Below are 25,238 nucleotides of genomic sequence, written 5' to 3'. Positions count from 1 at the left end.
CAGCAAGACCGTGTTGTTGTATAAAAAGGGAGATCCACATGACATCGGCAACTATCGTCCAATCTGCCTACTGTCCGTCATCTACAAACTCTTTACAAGAGTGATCCTTAATAGGATTGAAAAAGTCGTGGATAAAGGACAGCCGAGCAAGCAGGGTTTCGAAAAGGATTCAGCACGATTGACCACATTCACACTGTTTCGAAACTCATCGGGGTATCACGAAAGTACAAGATGCCGCTCTGTCTCACCTTCATCGACATGAAAAAGGCCTTCGACTCAGTTGAGACGGAAGCAGTCGTGGAAGCCTTGGACAACCAAGGCGTCCCTACTCAGTGCATAAAGGTACTTCGAGAGTTGTACAGTAACTTCACGACCGGAATTTCGCCATTCTAGAAGAACATCATCATTGACGTGAAGAGGGGGGTCCGACAGGGTGATACAATTTCACCCAAAATATTCACAGCCACCCTCGAGAACGCAATGCGAAGTTGGAATGGGACGACATGGGAGTGAAGGTTGATGGTCGGCAGCTACACCATTTGCGCTTTGCTGATGACATCGTACTGATAACATCTAGCATCAGCCAAGAGGAACGAATGCTGACCGAATTCGATGAAACATGTGGATGCATCGGTCTTCAGCTGAATCTACAAAAGGCGATGTTCATGCGGAACGAATGGGTCTCGGATGCCCCATACACGCTCAAAGGAACGAACATGTCCGAATCCACCAGCTACGTTTATCTGGGTCGGGAACTGAACATGATGAACGACCTGACCCCCGATCTGGGCAGGAGGAGACGAGCGGCTTGGGGAGCGTACACGAGCATCGAGGATGTAGTGAAGAAGACCAGGAACACCCGGCTCCGTGCTCGCCTCTTCAACACCACCGTACTTCCTGCTTTGACCTATGCTTCGGAAACCTGGGCATTTCGCAAGCAGGAAGAAAACGCGGTGAGCGTCATTGAACGCGCAATTGAGAGAGTGATACTAGGAGTATCCCGTTTCACGCAAGTGAGGGACGGGATTCGAAGTTCTCTCCTACGTCAGCGATCGAAGATTAGAGACGCCGCCGCGTTTGCCAAGGAAAGTAAAATAAGGTGGGCCGGACACGTGATGCGCTTTGATGACAACCGTTGGACCAGAGCCGTGAGCGACTGGGTTCCCCGCGATATTAAGCGCACTACAGGAAGACCGCCGACCCAATGGTCAGATTTCTTCATGAAGTCCTTCAAAGAAAAATATGATGCTCTTCGTGTCCCACGCGAAAGGAGGAACCACTGGGCTACTCTGGCACGCGATCGGGACAAATGGAAGAATTACTGGCGCCCGCTCGACCAGTTCGAAGATCAACGGGAGTCAAGGTAATCAAGGTAATCAAGGTAATCTTGGCTGGCGCTGGTGGTAAGCTATGCTATGATATATGACAGCTACGCTATGATAGCTCAACAGATTGATACATGGGGATTTCGGAATGACTGCGGACATAGTGTCCTTCCACATTTCCGAAACCTTATTCGATAGCATTAAGATGTTAAAGATACGAGCTAGTGATGAAGATGTACTATCGGTGCATTTCTTGTAAAAAATTAGTGGAACATTCATTACAGTTACCGATATCTTGAAACATTTAAGGTACTTCGACACATCAGGAGAATGGAAAAACATGTTCTTGCAACACTTTTGGGTAGGAACTACGCCAACTACTTCTAAAATCTTAAGGCTGCAATCTGAGGGAAACATTGAAAGTGCATGACTAAGGTATTCGCTTTATCAGCATCTCTAATATAAGTGGCCTTCGAAAGATTCTTTGCACAAAAAATGGTGTTTCCTGATTAAAAAAAAAACCACCTACAAGGTATCTTCTTATATGGAAGTCTGTTTCAGGGCACATTTTCTAACATCGTGCATTATGTAAAACGTCGTCTAACCCATTAAAAGACGTTGCATTTGAGAGATTGAAGTTTAAAGTTGAATTAGAAAGCTCAAGAAAAAAGAAAACAAGAAAACCGAAAAGAAACAAACTTTATCAGACCCTCGCAAGCGAATTTATAGCGAATCTGGTCCCTTACTTAATTAATTTTATTCTATTAGGCTGGACAGAAAGTCTTGTCACCATTTGTCATTTTTTTTTTGCTTTGTTTTCTTAGTCAGTTTACAATAGAAATTAATCAATAATATAGTCACCATTACTAACTACAGCAGTATCCCACCCAATGGGCAGGTCAGCGATCCCTTTCTCCCAGGACTGGGGAGACTGGGAGTCGAAGAAGTAGCTGACCGCCCGTTTGACTTCTTTTAACTTGGTGAAGATTTTTTTAGCTAGTAAAGTTTTGGGAGGTCGGAATAAGTGATAGTCTGAGTGGGCAAGGTCGGGAGATGTGCTGTTGATGATCTTAAAAAGGCCTTGTAGACGTGTTTATCGATTTACTTTACTGTTATCAATTTACTTTATTTGTTGTAGGTCAGCTATTCATCAAGATTTCAATTTGCACATAGACCTGATCGACTAGAAAGTTTTTAACTCAGCTTCATCGCGCTTCTTAGATATTTTCCAGTGCTTGATCCGCACAAAATGTGAATCTACCTACCCAGGCAAATAGAATTCTTGTCATTCTTATTACGCTTTGCTTCTAAACGTCAATCTCCTCCCGCCGTTCTCCTCTCTCCAAAGTTCATCCGACCAAGTCATTATCTATTATGAAGCACCTGGAACTAGGTCAGCTCCAGAAATTCCTTCCCCGATAGGTAATCCATTTCATTCGAAAGATGAGCAGAGCCACCCCTGTATTCATAATATACGACCCGATATAGGTATCTAACGAAAATCCATACCACGCCAGATTCGTGGGATGATGCCTTTAAGCCAAAGTCACCCAGGTGAGAGGTTGTGCAGTCTGCCTACAGCCGCACTGTGATTATGGTTGTGATCATGCCATGGCAATATTGAGAGGATCCAGGTGGTGACTAATCTAACGAATTCCTAACCCCGAATCACCATACCTATTTTTAAAAAGTTGAAATAGATGTCCAAACATGAGGAGTACTAATAAAATACATAGACCACTCAACACCGCAAAAACAATAAGAGTAGTCAACAGCAAACAAAGTTTGAGCAAAGGAATTTCTGGAGCTGACCTAGTTTCAGGTGCTTCATAATAGATAATGACTTGGTCGGATGAACCTTGGAGAGAGGAGAACGGCGGGAGGAGATTGACGTTTAGAAGCAAAGCGTAATAAGAATGACAAGAATTCTATTTGCCTGGGTAGGCAGATTCACATTTTGTGCGGATCAAGCACTGGAAAATATCTAAGAAGCGCGATGAAGCTGAGTTAAAAACTTTCTAGTCGACCAGGTCTATGTGCAAATTGAAATCTTGATGAATAGCTGACCTACAACAAATAAAGTAAATCGATAACAGTAAAGTAAATCGATAAACACGTCTACAAGGCTTTTTTAAGGTCATCAACAGCACGTATGTTCGGAGAAGTATATGAGTACAAAAAGAAGCTGCGATAAATCATCTGGTGCAAAATCTTTGCAGAGAGTCAAAGCATCATCTTTCAAATCATTGCCAAGAGTAAAGATCTGGACATTTATGAAAGCCTGGATAACAACGGAATTCTTTTCTTCACAGGGATCGCTCCAAATGACAGGCCTTACAAGAGATGACGATTATATCATAAGAAAGGTTATAAACGAGCTCAAATTCCAAAACATTAGTGGTTATCTTCGTTTCGGTTATAAAATCAGATCCGTAAAATTTGTTTTTTATTTTGATCAATTTTGGTTTTTTGAAGTTCAATTTCATGTTTAATTTTGCAGAAACACCATCCAGCTTCGACCGTTTTCCTATGTGCTCCGCCTAGTGTCGGAGACGCGCAGCAGAATAGACCACTTACGCTGACTTTTGCCTCTGTTACGTCCAGGACCTCTTGGTTGTCTCCGTCTTCTCTTTTTTCATCGTGTGTCACGTTCCTGCGGATGTGAATTAAGTGAGAACTAGTTAGAAAGTTAAGGTTGAAGAGAGATGTAAAAAACGTTCTTAGATCATACAGAAAGTAAGACAGAAAGACAAGAGAAGAAACGCCAGTGGGGGAAAATTTGAACTACTTTTCTTAAAGCACTTACTGTCACTTCAAGAGCAGATAATAAGTATTAGCTTTTTAAAGCAAGAGTAGACCACCTCAATCACTCTGACTCCCTCTGAACGTCGACTTGCTCGAACAGGCATCCGTAGTACTTCCACGTGACCAGATCGCATGCGAGAGTCGCTCAGTAGTTTAGTAGTTTCTCGACGGACACCAAGGAATTTTTTTTTTTTAATTTTTTCAAAAATTTTTTAAAGAGCTTTGTGAAGAATTCTGACCATCTGGTCAGCGGTCTTCCTGTGCTGCATTTAATGTTGCGTGGAACCGTTGACGTTGGAACGTATCACGAGTTCGGCCCATCTTATCTTACTTCAAGAGCAGATAATAGCTATAGATAACAGATAATAGCTCAAGCTAAAGGGCGAGTGTAGTGCAGCGGTTAGAGGTTCCGCTTCCAGGACGATCGAATCCGCCCTAGTGCTCACCAAGCCTTTCATCGCTCCGGGTCGAACAATTGGTACCAGACTTGTCTGGGAGGATGAAAACACTGAATTGACACATCGGCTAGCCACCGCAAGTAATTGTATAGGCCAGTAACACGTTCGTAAAACCTCCAACGATTCTGAATTGAAGTGGCGCACCCCAAGCGAATTAATTAACGCCAGAAACCTTATGCTTTATCCTTTAACTCAGGCTAAATACGAATATGAATACAACGCGAAATTACTCTAAAAGAAATTCTAAAGAGCAAATTTGGAAACGAGCGAGATTCTACGAAGAAGAGAGAAGACTTCGATTTCTACAAATTTTCTGGTGATTTCGCAACTAAAATTGGCCGCAGAAGAACCTCCGAAAAACTTCACGTTGGAAACCACACTTATAATGGAACGAGCAGGAGGTGGCGTTCCAAATTTATCGTGAAAGCTAAGATCATCCATAGAAGCTCACAATTCCAAAAGCTTTCCTCTCTCCGTTGAACGTGGGGTCGCGTGGTGAAGAGTACTGCAATGAGGTAAACCACATCGTCATCAGTATAATGCTTTGTTTGATGTATGTGGCTACGAAAATTTTCAACTCATACAGAAGTTGGACGGCTTCGAAGAAATTGTCCTTTTCACTTGAAAAGAGAAGGCCCAAAATTCACAAACTGCCAAACCATAATTAAGTGGGGCCTTCTCGCTTCGTTGACTAAAGAAGTACTAGAGAGAGAAAATCGCCAATATTGGCTAAAATTGCAAAAGCGGAGAGGTGTGTATGACATTCTCAACAAGAGTTCGTGGATAAGATGAGGACTACTGCTCCTCCGAGACCAATTGAAACAGCCGCTCCATTTAGAAGAGAATGAAGAATGATATCCGCAACATCTAAAGTGGTCATCTCCACAGCCGTGTCCACCTGCCTCCTCACAAATTAAGAGAAAAAGGATACACCAACCCAGCGTTTTTCCTTTCAGAAGCACTAGATAATTCCATTTCAGTAAGGAATAGTACGGCATCTGTCTCCGACAGGGTTTGATGCAACATCCGAAGAACCTACGGTCAATCCACATCAGTATCCTACAGACATGTGGTAAGTGGTGAGCAGTACAGACTTGAACAGTCCAGCACCTTTCCATGGAAACTTTAGAACCGTCCGTCGCCTGCCGTATACGAACTGAGTCCCAGGTTCCAGATGGTAAAAATAGCAACATTGTATACAATGAAGTTTTGTATACTCCAAAAACTCCAAAAAGCATTCAACATTTTTGGATTTCTTTCGATAAGATATGGACTTCTTCTGTGAATGTTTTGTGAGTACGAAATGTACTCTTGCATTAGTACTTATTCTAAAATTATAATGTTGTAAGTGTGGTGCATGTGCAGTCGCACCGTTGATGTTTGTTAATCAAGAAATGTCAAAAAACTTATACATCAATTTTAATTGAATCTTTTTCACTACTCTCTCGATATATTAGATTTAGTCAGTAAAGCACATCACAGACAAAAAACGCAGACTAGCGGAGACAAAAACAAGTGACTTCACAAAATCATCGAAAATTGTACCAGACAAGAACACTTCACAATCTAAACAAATCCAGAATGAATAAAAAACACCACAACTGTGCAATTTCAAAAACATAGCAATAATCTGAAGGTCACGATAATTAAGCACCGGGTCGAAACAGTTCGAATAGCTCAATAATATTGAGACTATCTCAAGCTGCTTAAATAGATGAACGATTAATTGTACCTGACAAAAGAAACTCAAAAAAGAAGACGAAGTGAGAGTTTGGAAAATGACCGAAGACAAGATAACGAACACGTACAGCTACCACAGCGGGATTAGCCGCCTTTAGACTCCTGAAGTAGTGTCGCATTGAACCCATAAGATGGTAAGTTTAAAACTAATTTGAATGTGAAGAACTCGAATAGCCTCTGCACGATTTGAAAACATCGAACGAACACCGGGACAAGCTTTAGCTGAAGCTCAAGATCTTCAAATTCCACTAGAACAGTGCTCCTGCTTCAAGGACAAATGAATGTAAGAAGACTATTTGCAGCATTTTCCCCTGTTATGAGATGGTTCTTCGTCGACCAACTCAATTCTTCTGCCTCTCGTATTGCCATCCGTTCGACTTTTTGACGAATCCTTTGCTATAGTTATCATAGCTGAACATTTCAATTACAGTTACGTCCCCCTGTAGGACTACAAATACACAGAAAGCAGACTCACCTTTACACAATCTTTCGAATGTGTGTTCGATTCCGATATCTTCTTTCGCGGAAGTTTCTTCATACATAGCGCCCATTGATGAAGCATACCTGTGCATGGAGATAAGTAAGAAATGAAAGATTAAAAAAAGCTGTACGAGCATTCTAGTGTTACGTAATTCTGCGATTTTTCAACCCCAATCATTTGATCATTACTGTACTTCTAGTTTTTGAGTGTTTCATGTAATACCTTGAACTCTCTCTTAAGAAGTAACAACAGTGTTTAATCAAAAGAAGACAAGACTGAATTTTGATGTTAAGTGCTATTAGGACAGTGAATAACACGCAGAAATCTTCCTATCATCTAACAAGCAAACATAATCTAATGTTTGATAACTAAACAAGCCTGCCGGAGATCAACATTGATTTTTTCCGCACAAGCAACAATTTTATGGACATCAATGATATTACTTGGCCTTTGCTGCGAACTCATCGTAGTTGGACAAAAATGTGTCAAATAGTGAAATAGTTTTGTGCTGAGATTGAAACCAAACCTCAAGTTAGAAAGCTAAACGGAGAAAGGTGGCACGAAAATCACTACAAAACTTATGGTGCGGAAAAAGTATAAACGCACCTATGGATACATAGAAACTTTTACGATTCTTACAAAGAAAACGTTCCCATTGAAAAATTGCTATGTCAAATTTACAAATCTTCGGAAAATATACCTAATAAGATTCTATTTGGAAGTAAAATGATAGTCAAATTTCAAATTTCTCCCTTCTATACACTAATCAAACCTTTGCAGAAACGAAACATACTCCTGAGCTTCTTCGAGTGGAACGGTCCTGTTTCTTGCCAAATCGAATTTGTTTCCCACTATCATCAACACTACGGAATCTCCCAATGCTCTTTGTAGCTCTTTCAGCCATACTTTCGCCTAAAATTTATGACTAGCCATGCAGAGATGACGATTGACTTGAACTGAAATTGAAAAAGCAAGAGTGCTGGGTATAGGAACTCACTCTCTCGAAAGATCGTTGATCAGTAATGTCAAAGATGAGAAGAGCTCCTTGGCTACCACTATAAAACTAGTAAATAGAAAATAACCTATGCTCACAAATATGAAGCAAACCCAACGCGCATATCAGTTTATGAGATTAAGTTGAAAACATCTTTGCATGGTCAGTACTGATGGCTATTTAAAGGCAGCATACCACGAATCTGACGTGATGAAGGAACCTGCGGGAAAAACAAGAGGTGGGGTTGTAGATCGCAGGATAAAGGGTGGTTCCGCTCATCTCTCCCTGATCGTCGTAAGAAACTGTGTGAATTAGTTTGTTTATTACGAGGTACGTTGGAACGCTCCTCTATGCACACGTTCCGGTCCCCTTACCAGCCCACTAGTTTTGCTTGAATAGGCTGGTGAGAAGACATCACTGGTCTCAGATCGCACTTGGATGCGTTGCAACTGAAATCGTCTTTTAAAAAAGGTCGTCTTCCAGGCAGTTTCTTGCGACGATCAGGGAAAGTTGAGCGGTACCATACCTGATCACGCAATCTACAACCCTAACTCTAGATTTTCCCTGGATTCCTTCACCACATCAGATTCACGGTGTGCTGCCTTTAATGCTCGTTTTCAGTCAAACTCTGCTGCAAGAGTTATATTCCTCCGTTTGAAATCATTTCCATAACTACCACAATATTAAATATTGTAGAATTGTGCAACTGCAAAGAATCAGTGTAGCTTGCATCCAAATTGTTCAAAATCGGGAGTCGCGCCCGCATTTAAATATTTCATGAATTCACGTCATGCTATCTGGTACAAAAACAAGATTTTCTGAAGAACTTCGAAAAGATGTAAAGAAAGAGAAGAAATAGGAAGTTTTGATAATATTCGTTACCTGATGTAAAACTTTGGATGAAACACATGGATAAATCCGTTTCTATATCGTAGGTAATCCATGTTTTTTTTAAAGTAGCTGAGTTCATATGTTTTTATGACAATGAGAAAAATATTTTTACAAGAACACTAAATTTCCGATGAAACACATACATATGTCTTCGAACAGTGAATGGGCTCTCTTTTCTAACTTTTAGAAATAGGAAAATCATAGAATTCACACCCGACCGAAAATTGGAATGTAACCTCCTGAGACTCTTAGCGCCAAATATGCTGTTGTGGACTCCGAACTACATGGTTTTACATATTTCGAAACATACCACATTTAACGAGCTTCATATGGATTTCTTTATACTTCTCAATTACTGCGAATTGTTTGGGTTTTCTACTTTTACGTTTCCTCTTTAATTCCCTCCACCAGTTTGATGTGAACAAATTGAAGAGTTGCATTTAGCTCCTTGTTGCGCTTGTATTCATATGGAGATAAAGCAACGGTACAGCGCGCTGATTTCTGCCCGACTTTCGCGTGTGTGCGCATTCCATGCGCTTGTTTAGAAGTATCTTCGAGGTTGCTCTGATCTCACTTGGTTCTAAACAGTTTGGTGGAAGAAAGGAATAAATCGTAACCATTATATAACTCACAGTAATACTAAAATAATTCGGAGTCAATATGAGTGTCACTAAAACCTACCGATAGTAGATTGGCCCAAGGGCATGATACTTCTCTTGACCTGCTGTATCCCATATGTTCAATGTTATATGAGCACCATCGATATCGACTTGCTTGGATTGAAAGCTAGCCTAAAAAAGGAATAAAAATCAAGAAATGAGCCTGATACATCCAACAAAGTCACCTGGATTGTAGATATGTGCCTTGGGCTAAATTTGTTTTCCACATACCGCATCAAGAGAGAGGATTTACCAACAGCCCCTTCACCGAGCAAAACCACCTAGAAAAAAATACAGTTAAAATTTCAAATTGCGCAGGTACAGAAATATGTTTTGAAAGGCTTTTACCTTGAACTGGTAGTCTTCCGATGTTCCTGCCCTCTCCATTTATCGCACAAGAAAGCTGTTTGAACACAGGGACAACAGAACGAACTCTAAGACTCTCGTTAGCTGCAGTGAATTTAGAGCAAGAAAAAAGTGCGAAGAAAGCGCAGCGGCATATAACCGATTAGTTTCACGACGTAACCAAGCAAATAAAATATTTCAATACACAAAATAGAGAAAACAACAAAACAAAAAACAAGGAGAGATCAGCGTCTATAACTGCCCGCATTGTGCAACAAGGATTGGAATCTTCGGCTTATTATTCGCACCTGTTTGAACATTTTCGATTTTCCGCACGGTTAATAACCCATCGAGAACTCGTCCTAAACCCACAATGGGACAAAAAATACATACATAATCAGACTATTGAAAAAAAAACAAGAAGTGCAGGAAGAGTAAAAAAAAAAGAATAAATCACCAAACACTACATGTTTTCCATCCAAGAAGTCCGTTTTAGCACATGTTATGAAAAACTGGCATCCGTTTGTATCAGTGCCCGCATTCGCCTTAAAGATAGAAGGTATTTTCTGTGGATAAAAAGAACTGTCCCGAAGGCGGAAAGTAAACTTGCTAAGCACCATGGAGAGAATTCCAGGTCCATTATGCTGCAGTTCAAAGTTCTCGTCACGGAATTTTGCACCGTATATGCTCATCATTCCCGTTCCATCTCCCTACAAAAAAGTGTGAAACAAGTGACGAACCTATTATAAGATCACAGACGCACGCCTGCGAAAGAGAGCGCAGTGTTTTTTTCATGTTTATGCCTGAGTGAATTTAGACCACATTGAGTACTTCATTCAAGGTATGAATTACAAAATATACTTAGGTAAAAAGCATACTGAATTGACGTGTAGTGGCGGTTACTGTGGCAGTCGCAGCAGCTTTGCGACATGACCGAAATCTTGTGGAGAACAAGTAGGGCTTTAGTGGTCAGCATTTATCAATGCTGTTCTAAACGAAAAATTATGGACACCTACATTCACAAAGTCTCCTCCCTGGATCATAAAATCCTTTATCACTCGATGAAATTGGCTGTTTTTGTAGCCAACAGGAACACCATCTTTACGGAATTCTCCTGTACAGAACTGACGGAAGTTTTCAGCGGTTCTTGGTGTGACGTCAGCAAACAGCTCCATCTAAATACTGTCCTATCATACAGAAATAAATCATTTACAGTTAATCACTTTAGTCCCACCACTATCGTTCCAAGCGGCGCTCCGCCCGCTGTCATTTCCATGAAGACAATTGGGTTATCTGGATGTCGCAATTGTTCAGCATATTTGTCATAATCAGACATCTCTTCTCCTGAACGAAAATAGAGATTCTGCAAAATGTTATTGTAGAAAGCGCAAGACATTAAAAGAAAAAGAATCTGTACAGCTTGGGCTGAACTAGTTCAAATGGGTGAAGGCGATCGGATCAGGTCATAGGAAAGAGAGAGCATATCATTCGCGGCATTTAGCGCGCTCAGTTGGCTGAACAACTACATGAGATGTTTGTCAAACGGATGGACAGCCACTGGCAAATACCCTCTGATGACGAATTTGTTATCAACCAAATCTACAAACACTGCACTATCAACTCAAGTTCACAGGGAAAGATTTGCTAGGTGAAGGGTAGGTGGGGGGGACTCAATCGCACTCTTATTTTGGAAGTAAATAAAAGAATCAATCGGTGGCCTAAGATATAAGTGTTGGTATTAGAAGATCTATGACATGTAAGTTAAAGTTACCAAGAGAAAAAGGAGGATAGAGTTTCCAGATATAAGAGCGCACTTGAGTAACAGAAATACGTTAGAACGCTCCTCTATGTACACGTTCAGGCCTCCTCAGTATTCTATTTATTGGTTTTACTTAGATAGGATGATGAGAAGACATCAATGACCTTCGAGCACTTGCACATGGATGGGTCGTGGCTACAAGAGTGACGGGTTGCAAATGAAATTATCGACAAAAATGTCTTCTACGCAGTTTTTTTTTTTTGCGATGACTAAGGAAAGATGAGCTAGAACACCCGTATCCCGCAATCTACGAATCCAACTCTAGCTTTCCGCTTGGGAACCCATACCACGTCAGATTCACGAGCTATTCCGAGACCCAAAAGACGCATCTGACACACGCAGTGTTCAAATGTGCTCTCTATATTTCAGTGCAAGCGTCGACAGTTGGTTTCTTCAGGGTGCAAAATATTTGTCCTTCTGAGGATAAACACGACGGGAATGGATACATAAACGCCTCCTCTTTATGACGGTCTTGCACGATACGGTTTTTATGAGTTCTCAGGGGCCCAGCCATAGCTCCCAAATGTGTTTCTGGTCGGCGGCCACGAGTTGTCATGTCACGGTTGGGCAGGAACTGAGCTGAAAGTGAGCCAGAAGATGACAACGGCTGAACATGGTCAACGCGTTAAACCCAGTAAGTGAGTACGTGGCTGCGGCCGTGCGCTGCGCCCGATCGGAGCCATAGAAGTATTGGCAGCTACGGGTCTTCTCATTGCTCTCCTCCTGATGTGATAAAACACCGCATGTACATTCAGGTCAGACAGTCAGTTGAGTTTACAGAGCGTAAATGGCCTTACAGACATATTTCAGGTAAAGTGTAATTGGAGAATGCCACTAAACCGCGCTCTCATTTCTGGATTTATGACATGTAGGCTGAAGCTATTAAGAGAAAAAAGGACGATAGAGCTTCCAGAAATATTGAGCGTGGTTTAGTGCACCCCCTTCCCAACTACACTTCACCCCAGATTTCTTAGTTACGGAACAGACGTAGAAATCTCATGCTACACAAAGAACTTCCAGGAAGCAATGTCTCTTGTACAGATTTTGCTAGCACCTCCAGAAATGCGCGGACTTTGTGCTATGTCTGTACTGTCCCATCGGGTTTTCGATGGATGTTCAGAAGTCTGCGTAGTGGGACGACAACCAGCGTTAGCCGCGTTAGAATGATGCGTTTGCATCGAACTACGAGCTCTTCAAAACCGCATCGCTTTGAACACAGCCATTTAGGCAACATTGCACCGCAAATCAAATCTTTTCGACAGGACTGCAAACCTGCAGCGGCGTCAGTGGGCAGGCGTAAGCAAATAAATGAGCCAGAACAGATCCCATGCAGTCACCGTCGCTGCCTAGTCGCATCTTTTAGACTAAAAATAATGCCTTGTTTGCAATCTACACTCATCTAATCTTAGCATAAATCATAGGTTTCTTCAGCGTCAGAAGTGTTACGGACGAGAGGCGATCAAACTTTATAAAGGATATTTGCAGAATGGACTCTCACCACCAGATACACTTTTTTCTCAACGCTTACGCAGTCAGAAACCACTGGAAGAGCCGTTCCAGCGTAGAACGGCAGTGCCCTACTATGCTATCAATGAACTCGGTGGGTTCCTTCCCCTGTAGGTGCATGTATATTTCACAATAGAATCGGTTCAGCGAAGACGAAGCATGAAATACAAAAATAAAATATGAAACGCGAAATATGAAACGCGTCGATCCCTATAGATTTCGATAACTCATTTGTGCACAAATACTAAAGGATTAGACTCGACAAAATCAGTTTTCAAATCTGGAAACCGGCTACTACGCAGAAAAGAAACGAAATGTTCTAACATCGCTTCTTTTCTCCACATCTAGCTGGCCTCAGATAGTATTTGGGGTTTTTTTATGTAGTACTAACGCAAGGTAAGTCCTCATATTAAACGCATTAAAACTGCTCGCAGTTTATCCAAGGCTGCTCTGGAAGCTAAATTCCAATGAACATTTCAAAACGACAGTTGCTATTTCTTTTCCTCTTAGCTACAGCTGTAATAATAGACTGAAGAGACGAGACGTGGGAAAAATAAGAGTTTGAGGTCTTGAGCTCCATGTTCATGCCACATCTGAGAAACAATTGTATATCACAGGAGATTAGGGCAGTAATTTGGATGTATAGGTATCCTGTTCATGAGGAATCAGTACAGGTTACAGTATCCGAGTCGCAGAATACAAGGAAAAGAAATCAAATACGAAAAGAGAATTCTTGGCATTATATCCAGCATCGAAAATCCTCAGAAAATATCAATTCGAGCAAGCAGAAGTGTACCCTAGTACACTGAAAAATAGCGAACAGCATTACAGCGGCACTATTCATGAGGATATATGTCTACATAGTAATCCTAGGTATATCTCTTTTCTTATGGTTCAACCAAAACGAGAGACTTATCCACATTCTGTTGGATATTTAAACAACTGTACAAGAACGTCAGATATAGTTGACTTAGTTGCTGATATGGTCAGTTTTGAGCGCACAATTTGCAGATCTTCAAAGAAAAACAGAAAACCCTACCGCCACGAACACGTCAGCCCCAGAGATGTTTAACGTGCAAGCCTTCGAAACGGTGGAACAGTGGTGGACGAGTTCGCAAACGTCGGTGGGCGAGGGTGTCAGGCCGTCCGGTCGTACGAGTTCCGGCGCTGCTTATTCACAAGCACAAGTAGTGCACAGGTGGATCGTTTGTTTTTAATGCTGTTTTCATACGTTGTCCCACTTGGATGCTCCCAAATTCTGATCGCTCTCGCCGTCTTCGACGGAATTAGGCCGCGCATGAAAATCCACACATTTGTCAGTTTTGGTTTTTATGTTCGGGGGTTTCAGCACATTTCCTTCCTGTTAGTGAAACGCCATTACTACCCTATTTGCGTGGGGATGTGTGTTGCATAGTCCTCATCTCATGTTTCCTGTGTTATGCTTATGTAGAGAAGCCCCTCAATCCTGCTATTTATAGAAGTGCTGTTCGAGCATTTCAGGGTACAACATGAGCGGTACTTCCGTTGACGCTGACGGTCTTATTGAGGTGCGTATTTATCGTTCCTAGTATGTCTACAATATCCAGCCCTGGAACAGTTTGAACCTATGTTCTGACTGTAGAATCAATTGCCTTTGTTTTGGTTTCTGGTGCTCTCAAGATTATGATGAAGTTGTATAACTCCTGCTTAACGGCAAAATGTAGTTTGCTATAATTGAAACCAAATCTTTCTGATAAGGATTGGATATGGGAAGAGACAGACCATCCTAAGCATTGAATGGTTCAGGACTTAATTATTGGCATCTAATCAAGTTCGAACATTCGTGGCTTTTGTGTTTTTTCTGGACTAGGCAAGTAAGATATTAGAGTCGAAAATGTGCGAGCCACCGTCATGCAGTCACGAACCTCTCGAACAAATAAATAGTATTAGGCGAAGTTCATTTCGCGTTGGAGCTCATCCTTCATACAGATTACTAGAGAGCTCGAATATATAATAAGTACATATTACCAACGAGATTTGCGATTTGCTATTATGAGTCGAATGTCGATCGGAGTGGTCGAATCTAGACAACAATCCCATCTCTATAGGTTCCTTGGAAATAACTTTGTAAGACGCAACTAGATGTTTGTTTCTTTTTTTTTTGGCATCTGAATTTGAGAAGGCAAATATATGGGAGCGAGGGACAGTTCTGTTAATCAGGATTATCAGCATTGGTGTGTTACTTTACTGGAGATTTCAATGTTTAGGGCAATTATGAGCAAGTCATATCTAGCTTCGATGACATGGATCTGAAGCAAAATCTGCTTAGAGGAATCTATGCGTTTGGTTTCGAAAAGCCGTCTGCGATACAGCAGCGTGCGATAGTTCCTTGCACCACAGGTATTAAACACAATTTATTTTCTAGCTTAACTACATTGTTACGGAGTCATTGCTGTTTTTTTCCTGTAGGCCGTGACGTCATCGCACAAGCTCAATCCGGAACAGGGAAAACTGCCACTTTTTCGATCTCAATACTGCAACGTATTGATGAAAATGAACCAAATGTACAAGCACTTGTCATGGCACCAACACGTGAATTGGCACAACAGGTTCGGAAATAGAGTTCTAAGTTTCTTTGTTGCTCCCACTTTTTCAGAGCGCGCTTACCGGAAGGAATCTATGTTGCAGATCCAAAAAGTTATGTGCGCCCTTGGAGACTACATGGAGATCAAAGTTCACGCTTGTATCGGTGGAACAAGCATACGAGATGACCAGCGCAAATTAGAAAGTGGAGTGCATGTTGTAGTAGGTACACCTGGGCGTGTCAATGATATGATCAATCGCAACGTTCTCCGTGAGTCAGTTCTCGTTGCCATTGTTTTTGGTGCTGAAGCTGACAGTTGTGTGTTGGGTCATTGTCAATGATTTCCTGCAAAAGCTCGTTAAGAGGGGATGCAGAGGTTGAATTTCATCAGATCAATCGTTATCAACGTTCTTTATGCATACTTCCGTTCGCTTCTCGCAATATTTCGATTGAGTGTTGTTCTTCTTGCATAAGAGGAATGACAATTTTATTCATAGATACTATTATTTTCTTCACGAAATCCGCTGGAAAAAAAAGTCATGATGAATCCTTCATCACATTGTAAATGGTCATCATGGTCATGGTCATCGCATTGTAAATTCGATGTGTTTGTAACTAAATCAAGTTAGATGAATCTTCTGGAATGCGCTTGCTGGAGAGTATTCTCTGGCGTGATGGAAGAAGTCATTTTCAAAGTTTTCTGATTAAATTTCTAGGAAGATGTCGTAACATACATTGAAATCCTGAGTTTTTGGTGTCCATTTTAATTCTCGAGAAACCACGTCTCGTGAGCTGACCTGTGAAAAAAAATCCGCTCCATCTATACGAACTTCCTTCAAGTGCATTGCGGAACTTTAAGAACAAACAGTGGAACCTGCTTGAATGAGTATGCATTTTCACGATAGATTTATGTGCAGTCATCAAACACGTCGAGAGCTGTGTACAATAGGAATAAGTTGCATTGTTAAATCAATTAGCGGCTGCAAAAAAGCAAAGAAAACCTGCGCTTAGTATATAGTGCTGCTAGTGGTTTCATGTTAAGCCTAGTTTTAGGATTTTTTTTTCGATTGGATGGAAAGAGAAGGCGTTCCATTCTAGTCTTTATATGAATATTTCAATGTTAGTTTTTTTTCGAACAGGCTTCCTAGTCTGGTTTAAAATTTGCCCTTGGTGTTAGTTATGTGCACTGTTTTTGCCATTTTTTCCATCACTGTGGGATCTTGTTTGTTTCCTTAATTTCACATTTTCTTACCCTTTGTTATGGCGCGGAAGATAGAAAAAAGTGTAAACTGTGCTTCTCATTATTAAATCACTCTCTAATTAAGTTTGCTAATCCTTCACCCAAATCCAACTTCAGCTGCAACAGCGTTTTCGGACACAGAATAGTTACGGCAGTGCAGTGGGAACGAGTATTGTGTTGCCATTGTTGAGGCAGTATTTTGCCTCAGGAAAAGGGCTGTAGTGAGACACTCAAAGTATACATTGACATTGCTCTCAGCCAATATGCACAGAAATGTATCCCATATGGACATCCATTTTGCAGCATCAACCTTTTATATGTTGAAAATCACACTGCAAAATTGTGGTTGCTAACGTTTGTTGGAGAAATGGCGAAAATGCTAGTTTCTCAAGCAATTACAAAAGTAGGACCTATTTATGAATCAAAGATACGAATATTTCATTTTCGTTCTGAACTGGATCGCGTTGACGGCTTTCTAATTATCTCAGTACGCCTCTTTCTAAACGTACTTCACAACTGGAACATTTTGTGCTGTGCTAAAAACTTTATTATTTTCAACTACCGTTGGGTCAAACAACCATCAAAGCATCACCCCACGAATCTGAGGTGATACGGACTTCAGGTTGAGTACTCGTATACGGGATAGTAGATTATGGAGAGATGGGTGATCCCATACATTTCTTCCTAATTGCCGCAAAGAACGGTCCGGCATTTAAATTTAAAGGCATCACCCCACAAATCTGGGGTGGTGCGGGTTTCAAGTGAGTTATGCCTGTACGGGACCTTAGATTATGGAGAGAAAGGTGACGTCCATTTCTTTCTAATTAAAAAACGGCGCGAAGTATACGACTTCGAGCTCTCCGGCGCGCTATTTTCTACAAGGAGTTCGATTGGAGCGCGCCAGCCTTGTGCACGCGCCGCATCTTCCGGGCTGTTTTTTACGGCAATTAGGAAGAAATGGACGACCCCCTCTCCATAATCTACTGTCCCGTATACGAATACTCCACCTGAAATCCGTACCACCTCAGATTCGTGGGGCGATGCCTTTAAGGTTGTTTTGACTCGACTATTTAATATCTGTATATTGGCGCAATGGATTATTATCACTCACCTTTCGTTCTCTGTTTAGCCTATCATGTTCACCCCGTTATGGCAATACGCGAAAGAAATTACAAGTAATGAGAGAATTCTAGAAACAAATCGTATAAAAATGTTCGTATTGGATGAAGCTGACGAAATGCTCTCTCGCGGTTTCAAAGATCAAATTTATGAAGTATTCAAGACTTTACCTCAGGAAGTGCAGGTTATGAAGATTACATCTGGCTTAATTGCACTCTACATATGTGCATGGGAAAACGCTGGTTTTCACAGGTTGTTCTGCTGTCCGCTACTATGCCAACTGATGTTCTCGAAGTTACAAACCGTTTCATGAGGAATCCAATCCGCATTCTCGTGAAGAAGGAGGAACTTACTCTTGAGGGTATTCGACAGTTTTATATAAACGTACAAAAGGACGTGAGTATATATTATTCTGGAATTTTATGTTTCCACCTACTAATAACATGTCAATATCAGGAATACAAATTCGAAACACTGTGCGATCTTTATGATGCCGTTAACGTAACACAAGCTGTCATCTTCTGCAACACCAGGAGAAAGGTGTTTCCTAATTCTAGTAAGGTCGTTATATTTAAAAGACTGCCTTTTCAGGTGGAGCAACTCACAGAACAAATGACGAAGAAACAGTTCACGGTATCGAGTTTGCATGGAGACATGGAGCAACATGACAGAGATGTTATTATGCGCGAATTCCGATCTGGTTCATCTCGTGTACTTATTACTACGGATCTTCTCGCTCGTGGTATTGATGTTCAACAGGTTGGGATCTGAACTTGTGGGTTTCATTCCCTTCCAAATTTCTGCTTTCAAATGCTTCCTTGCAGGTATCGTTGGTCATCAATTATGACTTACCATCCAATCGAGAAAATTACATTCACCGTATTGGTCGTTCTGGTCGTTTTGGTCGAAAAGGAGTAGCCATCAATTTCATCACTGACAACGATGCCCGTCAGCTTAAAGATATTGAGGCGTTCTACAACACGATCATAGAAGAAATGCCAGTTTCTATAACCGATCTTCTTTGAGTAGTAATTGTGGCGTATTCTCTCCTCTACATTAACGTTTTAAAAGATCCCGCTGTTTTGTTGGGTTTTTCGTGACCCGACATTGTTTTCTTCTTTGTTGATTTTAATCCGGAAGTGTTTAAAGTTTATGCATTGCATTAAATAGTTCCAGCTTACAATCAGCACTGTTAATTGTAGTATATTCAAAGAAGTCATGAAGGTAAGGGAAAACTTAGAGAAGAAGAGATTAGGATGGACAGTGTGGTTCTGCACTTTGCAGCGGCTATGAAGTTACTACATGTAGCATTATCGTTCTTACAACGAACGTGTAAGCTTGCGCTTGCCATTGCTGTTGTATAACTTCCGACTTTGTTCAGATGGCTGGGCCCTCACTTCTTGTAATTTTAGCGGACCGCACTCGTATCGTAGCTTCATTAGGAAAGGGTCACACATCAGTGGAAGCTGATGTGTGACCCTTGTGAGCTGTTCTTATGTATTAGGCTGGGCAGAAAGTCTTGTCACCGGTTGTTATTTTTTCTGCTTTGTTATTTTTACTCAGCTTGCAATGGAAATTAATAATATAATCACCATTACTAACTACAGCAGTATCCCACCTAATGAGCAGGTCAGCGATCCCTTTCTCCCAGGACTGGGGAGACTGGGAGTCGAAGAAGTCGCGCCCATTCGACTTCTTCAAATTTGGTGAGAACTTTCTCAGCCAGAAAAGCTTTGAGATGTCGGAATAAGTGGTGGTCTGAGGGGGCAAGGTCGGGAGAATGGGGGTTGAGGGATGGGCACAGTGTCCCAGCATAACTCCTCCAGTTTTTCATGGGTTTCCTTAGCTAGATGGGCAGAGCGTTATCGTGGAGGAGATTCGCTGGAACTCGTCTTCGCCTTTTTTCTCGAACGGCGGATGCGAGCTTCTGGAGCCGACTGGGGATGTGGAACTGGTGATGGTGTGGCTTTGTGAGAGCAGCTCATAAAACATCATTCCCCTCGAATCCCAGAAGCAACAAAGCAGACAGTTATTGAGATAGAGGTCGGATTTGGCTTGCGTCGGAGGGTGTACTCCTCGAGGGAGTCGTAGAGGACCCAACTTTCATCTCCAGTAATCAGATCTTCGAGAAACTCCTTTAGCTGCGGGCGAAGAAGGAGACAGATAGATACCCAGGCAAATTGGGTGCCTTCCGTCATGGTGTGAAGGACCAACGAGACAGCAGTTTTCTGTAGCTGATAGCCTGCAGGCGACTGACGACTGTTGAATGCCTACGCCCGAGTCTCGTCACGAGACTGCGGGTGTTGATCTCCGGATCCTCTTTGGAAGCATCGAGAATGGCAGAGTCTTCTGCAGTGTGGAAGCGTCCCGACCGGGGCTTGTCTTCGACTTGACAGTCCTGATGGTAGTGGTGCCCTCGCCCAATTTGCTGTTGATGTTGCGTTCTGCTGCCGTTGCTCCAGTGCCGCCACGCCATTCATAGATTATGGTAGCTCGGGGTTGCTCTTCCGTAACTGACATTTTGATTGAAGTTAAGGAAGTCTCCCGACTACACATACCTATTGTGAAGAAGATTCGAGAATGTTCTACAACTGCAGCAGGGTACAACATGTGTTTTTGGAAAGTTCTGGAAATTTCGAAAAATGGGTGACAAGACTTTCTGTCCAGCCTAATATTTGAAAGGTGACGAAGGGGACCTTCGGGAACTGCTGTTCAATGTACTTGCTGAGCGTTTTGTGCGAAGCACTCCCTAGACCATTCTCAGGGGTATACCAGGAAGGCTGGATAGAGCCCAATCTCAAGACCAAGCTAGATTTCGGGAATTCGTCGGCATGGAACACATTCAAATCGCGCCGAGGGTAATAGAGTTTTGCCGGAAAAAAGGTCTGACCCTCTCGTAACCTTAATCGATTATGAGGAAGCCTTCGGCAGTGCAGGAGTGAACACAGTCCTATCACCGCGGTCAAGGGGACTGCGGTTGCTGTTCTTGGCGAACTACTCCCAGGTATACAACTACGACACAGCTCTCCCAGCATCTGTTTATCCTCCACAATGTTAAGAAGGTGTGACAATATTGTGCCATATCATCTGAACTCTCCACGGTAGGATTGCAGTGAAGAGGAAATCATTTGGTTGGGAAGCAAGAGCATGTTAACACAAGATTCTTCTCATTCCTTTTTTGACTTTTAGACCCGAAGAATGATTGTTTTTTTTTTTGAAAGTAACTGTGAAGATGACGTCCAAGTAGTCAAACGAAACGGAAGAGAAGATTGCAATTGAATAGAGAGAAGTCATGCTTTGTGGACAAAGTCTACTTCGAGAACTGAGGACCGCAATTGAGCGGATTATCTTCATCATTTAACAAAACCTAGACGGCAGAAGAGATTTAGGCATTCTTATGCTAGTCCATAATCTCCACCAAACTTTCCATTCTTCATCTTTCAGATTCAGACCAGAACATCCGATTTCGGTGACCACGCGCTGACCGTATGTGTTGGTCATTGGAAGTGCTCCAGCTCAGGGAACGATGCCGCTTGCAGGTCCAGTTCACGACGCAGTTCCCTTCTTAAGCGATTTTCCGGCCGAATTCAGTTTGTGCATTCAGTATGAAGCATGCGGATCTTGTCTCAGCATATGTAAACTGAACTTTTTTCTTAATACTACAACTGTGACCGTTTCTATTGCACGCATTTTTTTTAAGATATGAGAGTTGCACCTGGCCCTGACTCCAACCTCACTAGAAACACATTGAATTCTATTCCATTCACTCCAGTTCCATTCACTCTTCATTCCGAACCTGCCGCGTCGACCTTCAGTTGATAAGGAATTCCTAGCTGTTTTTTGCTCAATCGTATTTTGATTAAAAAAAAAGAGGTATGTATTCAAAGACGTATACAACGTCTAAAACAGTTCTAGCTTTTTAAGCACTCGACTGAATATTCCTCGTGAGAAGGTAGTCAAGCTGAAGTTCAACGGTTCTCATCTTTCGTTTACGTTCATCTTCAGGGAACATAGTGAAGCTGAAGTTCGATGGTTCTCATCCGTCGCTTACGCTCATTTTCAGGGTTGTGACCCGCGTAAGTTGATGGCGCGGATAAATACTCTTGAAAGTGAAAGTGATGGTAAGGACTATATGCTCGAAAATTCAGGTCGCCGTTATCCGACGTTTTTCCTGCAGAACAGTACGATTTTCCAGCATTGGCGTTCGAGGCTCACTCTCGAATTCGCGTAGATTCGGAAAACGACATTCTGGTCACAGGATATGTAGGAAACCAAAGGACTGTATTCATCATGGAAGAAGATTTTTATTGTGGTATTCAGTAGTAATCGCGTGGGCCCTCACGAGTTAGCATAGTTCACTTACGCGACGGTTTGGTCTTTGAATATTCTTTCGTTCCACAGTCGTATCTAGACAAATCCCGCCAGATTCCTCATTAAAACATGTAATGATTTGCAGGAGCTTGTCTTGAACATGACGAAAAATTACCGAGTCTGGAGGATTGTTATACGTTCAATCCAGCATCAGGCAAGATCGACACTGTGTCGACTCTGTACAGAGTTCTTTTGTTTCTCTGACAAATTTTTCCATGTGGATTATTCCTACTAAGTTTTTGTAGTTGTTGACTATCACAATGTTCCCAATGTTCCGATTTCTTCACTTCTTTATGAAAAAACTGCGCAGAACCAAAGTTTGACAAAGTTTCGCATTTAATTCTTTTTTGTCGTGTTCAAGATGAAATCCTCATCATCCCACGGCGCAAGTAATGTGGGTTGGCGTCATAAGCAGGCGTAGGTTGGCATTTTCCCGACGGAGTCGTAAGAGGGAATGGGAGTAAGAGGTGGGTTGCAAGGGATAACATTAGTTGGAGTGAAAAGTTCTGTGCGTTTTCAGTAAATGTTTTTAGTGAGGCATATTTGACGATGTAAGCATCATATCTGGTCATAGTATGCGGCGATTTCAAGGTGACATTACAAGAACAAAAAATGAAAAAGATCGTGGTCCAGTCGCGGCGAGCCGTTCCAAACGATAGGTAAGTCCGAATCAACGGCCGAAAAGTTTTTGCTTTCCGTGTGTTTAGTGAGATTGGAAAGGAATTACTCATCATGAGCTCCTCACTTCGGGCCAAAGACACAGTTCAGACCTCTATTGTCAACAACTCACCCGATTAAAGGCATCACCCCACGAATCTGAGGTGGTGCAGATTTCAGGTGGAGTATTCGTATACGGCATAGTAGATTATGGAGAGTGGGGTGATTCCGTCCATTTTTTCCTAATTGCCGTAAAAAACGGCCTGGAAGATGCGGCGCCGCACAAGGCTGGCGCGCTCCAGTCGAACTCCTTGTAGAAAATAGTGCGCCAGAACGCCTGAAGCCGCATCTTCCGGGCCGTTTTTTACGGCAATTTGGAAGAAATGGACGGAATCACCCCCTTCTCCGTAGTCTCCCATCCCGTATACGAATACTCCACATCCGTACCACCTCAGATTCGTGGAGTGATGCCTTTAAAGGAGGCGATCGAACAGAGGCGGGCATAATTGAGCAACAGGAAAGGTGCTGTGTTCCATTAAGATAACGCCAGGCGGCACACATCTTTAACGACGCGTCAGAGCTCCGAGAGCTTGGATGGGTGCTTCTGCCACACCCGCCGTAGAGTCCAGACCTGGCACCGAGCGACTTTCACTATTTCAGGCAAAATTTTGTTAATTGTACAAGACTGGTCTCAAGAGAAGCTTGTGCAAACGAGGTGGTCAAGTTTTTTGCCGATAAGGATCAGGATTTCTTCAATTGCCTTCGATGAATTATGAAATTACCATCAAAATGGGCAAAAGTTATCGAAAAAAACGGTGCGTAATTGATCTAAGTTGGTCACTCCTGACTATGTTGATTTCATTGTCGAAATAAAGCAAGAAAAAAAAACGCTCAGAACTTTTTACTTGATCTAAATTTGTGTAATGTTGGAATAGTTCATCGAGGAAGACGCGAAATCTGTTCTGCGAAAACAGCTGATCTGAAAAGAGGGCATAGTGGGCAATAAATGACTCTGTTCATAAAAATCTTCGTAATGAGAAAAACTAGATGCTTATTCTTCACAATTACCTTATTAGAATTAGTGTGTTCCGTGTGAAAATCTGAGTCCTGAACGAGACGGCAGTTTCCTACTGCTCTCAACTGTGTTTGACGGCGTCGCGTCCGCTTTGCTGGCTGAAGCCGTGCAAATTCGCATCGTGTAGCTAAGGCCGGCTGTAAATAAAAGGACAAGCCATCAAATACTTAAATTAACGTGATACGTTATAAATGACATTAAGAAGGTCGTGAAGGCAATAAAATGGAAAATAAATAGTTCGAATTGTGGTTAACTACCCAAAAATGTTGCTCTGTTTAGAAAATAACTCACTATCGCTGCTAAATCTAAGTATAACAATTTTTGTGCAGTTATTTTATGTAAGAGAAATGAAACTAACCAGATGTGACGTCGTATTGAGTAGTAGGAGACCATATGAAACGAACTTCCGTTCATTAATAGCTTAAACACTCTTCCGCACTCCTCCATTACTGCCAATTCAACATGTTGAAGATTGAGACAGCCAATGTGTGCAATGATGGAAGATGATAGCTTTATTCAGATGGATAGCGCAGCACCGCGTAGCTCCAGTCTTATCAAAATGGTCAGGGAATGATTCGTGACAGAAATCAGATGTTTGCATTCAGCTCTAAAAAATGCTGAATGAGCATATTTATCATTCAGAAATGGTGACCCTTCATATCATCACTCAAAAAAGGGAAGTTTGAGGTCATTTTCATGCAAAGAAAACATCAACAACTGGAAACGGAGATAAAATTTTGTGCGAACCAGGATAGACGAATTGCTGAATAACGACGGGAAATATCATTCGGTACAATTTTGCTGGGGTTTTAGAATGGGTAATGTCTATATTTCTGCACAATTTGATGTTTCTAACTTTTTAGTTATTTTTTAACTTAGTTGCAAAGAATGGGAAACTTTTCTTAATATTAAATATTTATTTTTGTATTTTCCTCGACCAGCTTCATAGAGCATCAGGACACATACAGGGAATAAAACTTACAGTCAAAGGTCATTCTTGGTGATCTATCAAAAAATGACGATTTTCGACTCGTCAAAATCTGCATGACATTGAACAATATACAAAATCTCCAGCTCGTACACCTTAAATGCCCACTCAATTTAAAATATGTTTTGAATGATGATTTTTCTCACCGCTGCCTTGCTTTACGATTTTTACCGTTCTCTCAATTTTAGTCGAGAAAAGGCAA

General features: G+C 41.8%; 6 protein-coding genes across 8 annotated transcripts; 3 read left to right on the top strand and 3 right to left on the bottom strand.

The window, feature by feature from the left end:
* Window positions 1-231: 231 nt before the first annotated feature.
* Window positions 232-1,367, top strand: RB195_019382 (uncharacterized protein; the record flags this gene model as incomplete). Of its 2 annotated transcripts, XM_064187199.1 has the most annotated exons (3): window positions 232-332; window positions 464-953; window positions 994-1,017. In XM_064187199.1, 3 exons carry the CDS (start codon window positions 232-234, stop codon window positions 1,015-1,017), a joined length of 615 nt encoding a protein of 204 aa, XP_064043081.1. The 2 variants fall into 2 exon arrangements, with proteins under 2 accessions (XP_064043081.1, XP_064043079.1); XM_064187200.1 differs by having other exon boundaries at window positions 464-1,367.
* RB195_019381 (uncharacterized protein) lies at window positions 504-1,367 on the top strand (the record flags this gene model as incomplete). The annotated part of the gene is made up of 1 exon (XM_064187198.1): window positions 504-1,367. One exon carries the CDS (start codon window positions 504-506, stop codon window positions 1,365-1,367), a length of 864 nt encoding a protein of 287 aa, XP_064043080.1.
* Window positions 1,368-6,620: 5,253 nt separating this feature from the next.
* On the bottom strand, window positions 6,621-9,740 carry RB195_019380 (uncharacterized protein; the record flags this gene model as incomplete). Its single annotated transcript, XM_064187197.1, has 7 exons — window positions 6,621-6,739; window positions 6,804-6,892; window positions 7,603-7,721; window positions 7,807-7,864; window positions 9,376-9,485; window positions 9,539-9,634; window positions 9,702-9,740. 7 exons carry the CDS (start codon window positions 9,738-9,740, stop codon window positions 6,621-6,623), a joined length of 630 nt encoding a protein of 209 aa, XP_064043078.1.
* Window positions 9,741-9,950: 210 nt separating this feature from the next.
* RB195_019379 (uncharacterized protein) lies at window positions 9,951-11,846 on the bottom strand (the record flags this gene model as incomplete). The annotated part of the gene is made up of 6 exons (XM_064187196.1): window positions 9,951-10,060; window positions 10,156-10,243; window positions 10,316-10,408; window positions 10,715-10,873; window positions 10,933-11,061; window positions 11,805-11,846. 6 exons carry the CDS (start codon window positions 11,844-11,846, stop codon window positions 9,951-9,953), a joined length of 621 nt encoding a protein of 206 aa, XP_064043077.1.
* A 268-nt stretch (window positions 11,847-12,114) lies between these two features.
* On the top strand, window positions 12,115-18,970 carry RB195_019378 (uncharacterized protein; the record flags this gene model as incomplete). 2 transcript variants are annotated; one of them, XM_064187195.1, is made up of 12 exons in its annotated part: window positions 12,115-12,151; window positions 14,035-14,147; window positions 14,314-14,338; window positions 14,524-14,570; window positions 15,270-15,402; window positions 15,472-15,611; window positions 15,691-15,856; window positions 18,020-18,129; window positions 18,198-18,341; window positions 18,402-18,485; window positions 18,537-18,704; window positions 18,770-18,970. In XM_064187195.1, 12 exons carry the CDS (start codon window positions 12,115-12,117, stop codon window positions 18,968-18,970), a joined length of 1,368 nt encoding a protein of 455 aa, XP_064043076.1. The 2 variants fall into 2 exon arrangements, with proteins under 2 accessions (XP_064043076.1, XP_013290882.2); XM_013435428.2 differs by lacking the exons at window positions 12,115-12,151; window positions 14,035-14,147; window positions 14,314-14,338 and having other exon boundaries at window positions 14,532-14,570.
* A 1,261-nt stretch (window positions 18,971-20,231) lies between these two features.
* RB195_019377 (uncharacterized protein) lies at window positions 20,232-20,501 on the bottom strand (the record flags this gene model as incomplete). Its single annotated transcript, XM_064187194.1, has 1 exon — window positions 20,232-20,501. One exon carries the CDS (start codon window positions 20,499-20,501, stop codon window positions 20,232-20,234), a length of 270 nt encoding a protein of 89 aa, XP_064043075.1.
* Window positions 20,502-25,238: the final 4,737 nt, after the last annotated feature.

Source organism: Necator americanus, chromosome II (assembly GCF_031761385.1).
Source record: "Necator americanus strain Aroian chromosome II, whole genome shotgun sequence".
In the NCBI taxonomy this organism is placed as follows: Eukaryota; Metazoa; Nematoda; class Chromadorea; order Rhabditida; family Ancylostomatidae; genus Necator; species Necator americanus.
This window is presented reverse-complemented; position numbering and strand designations above follow the sequence as displayed.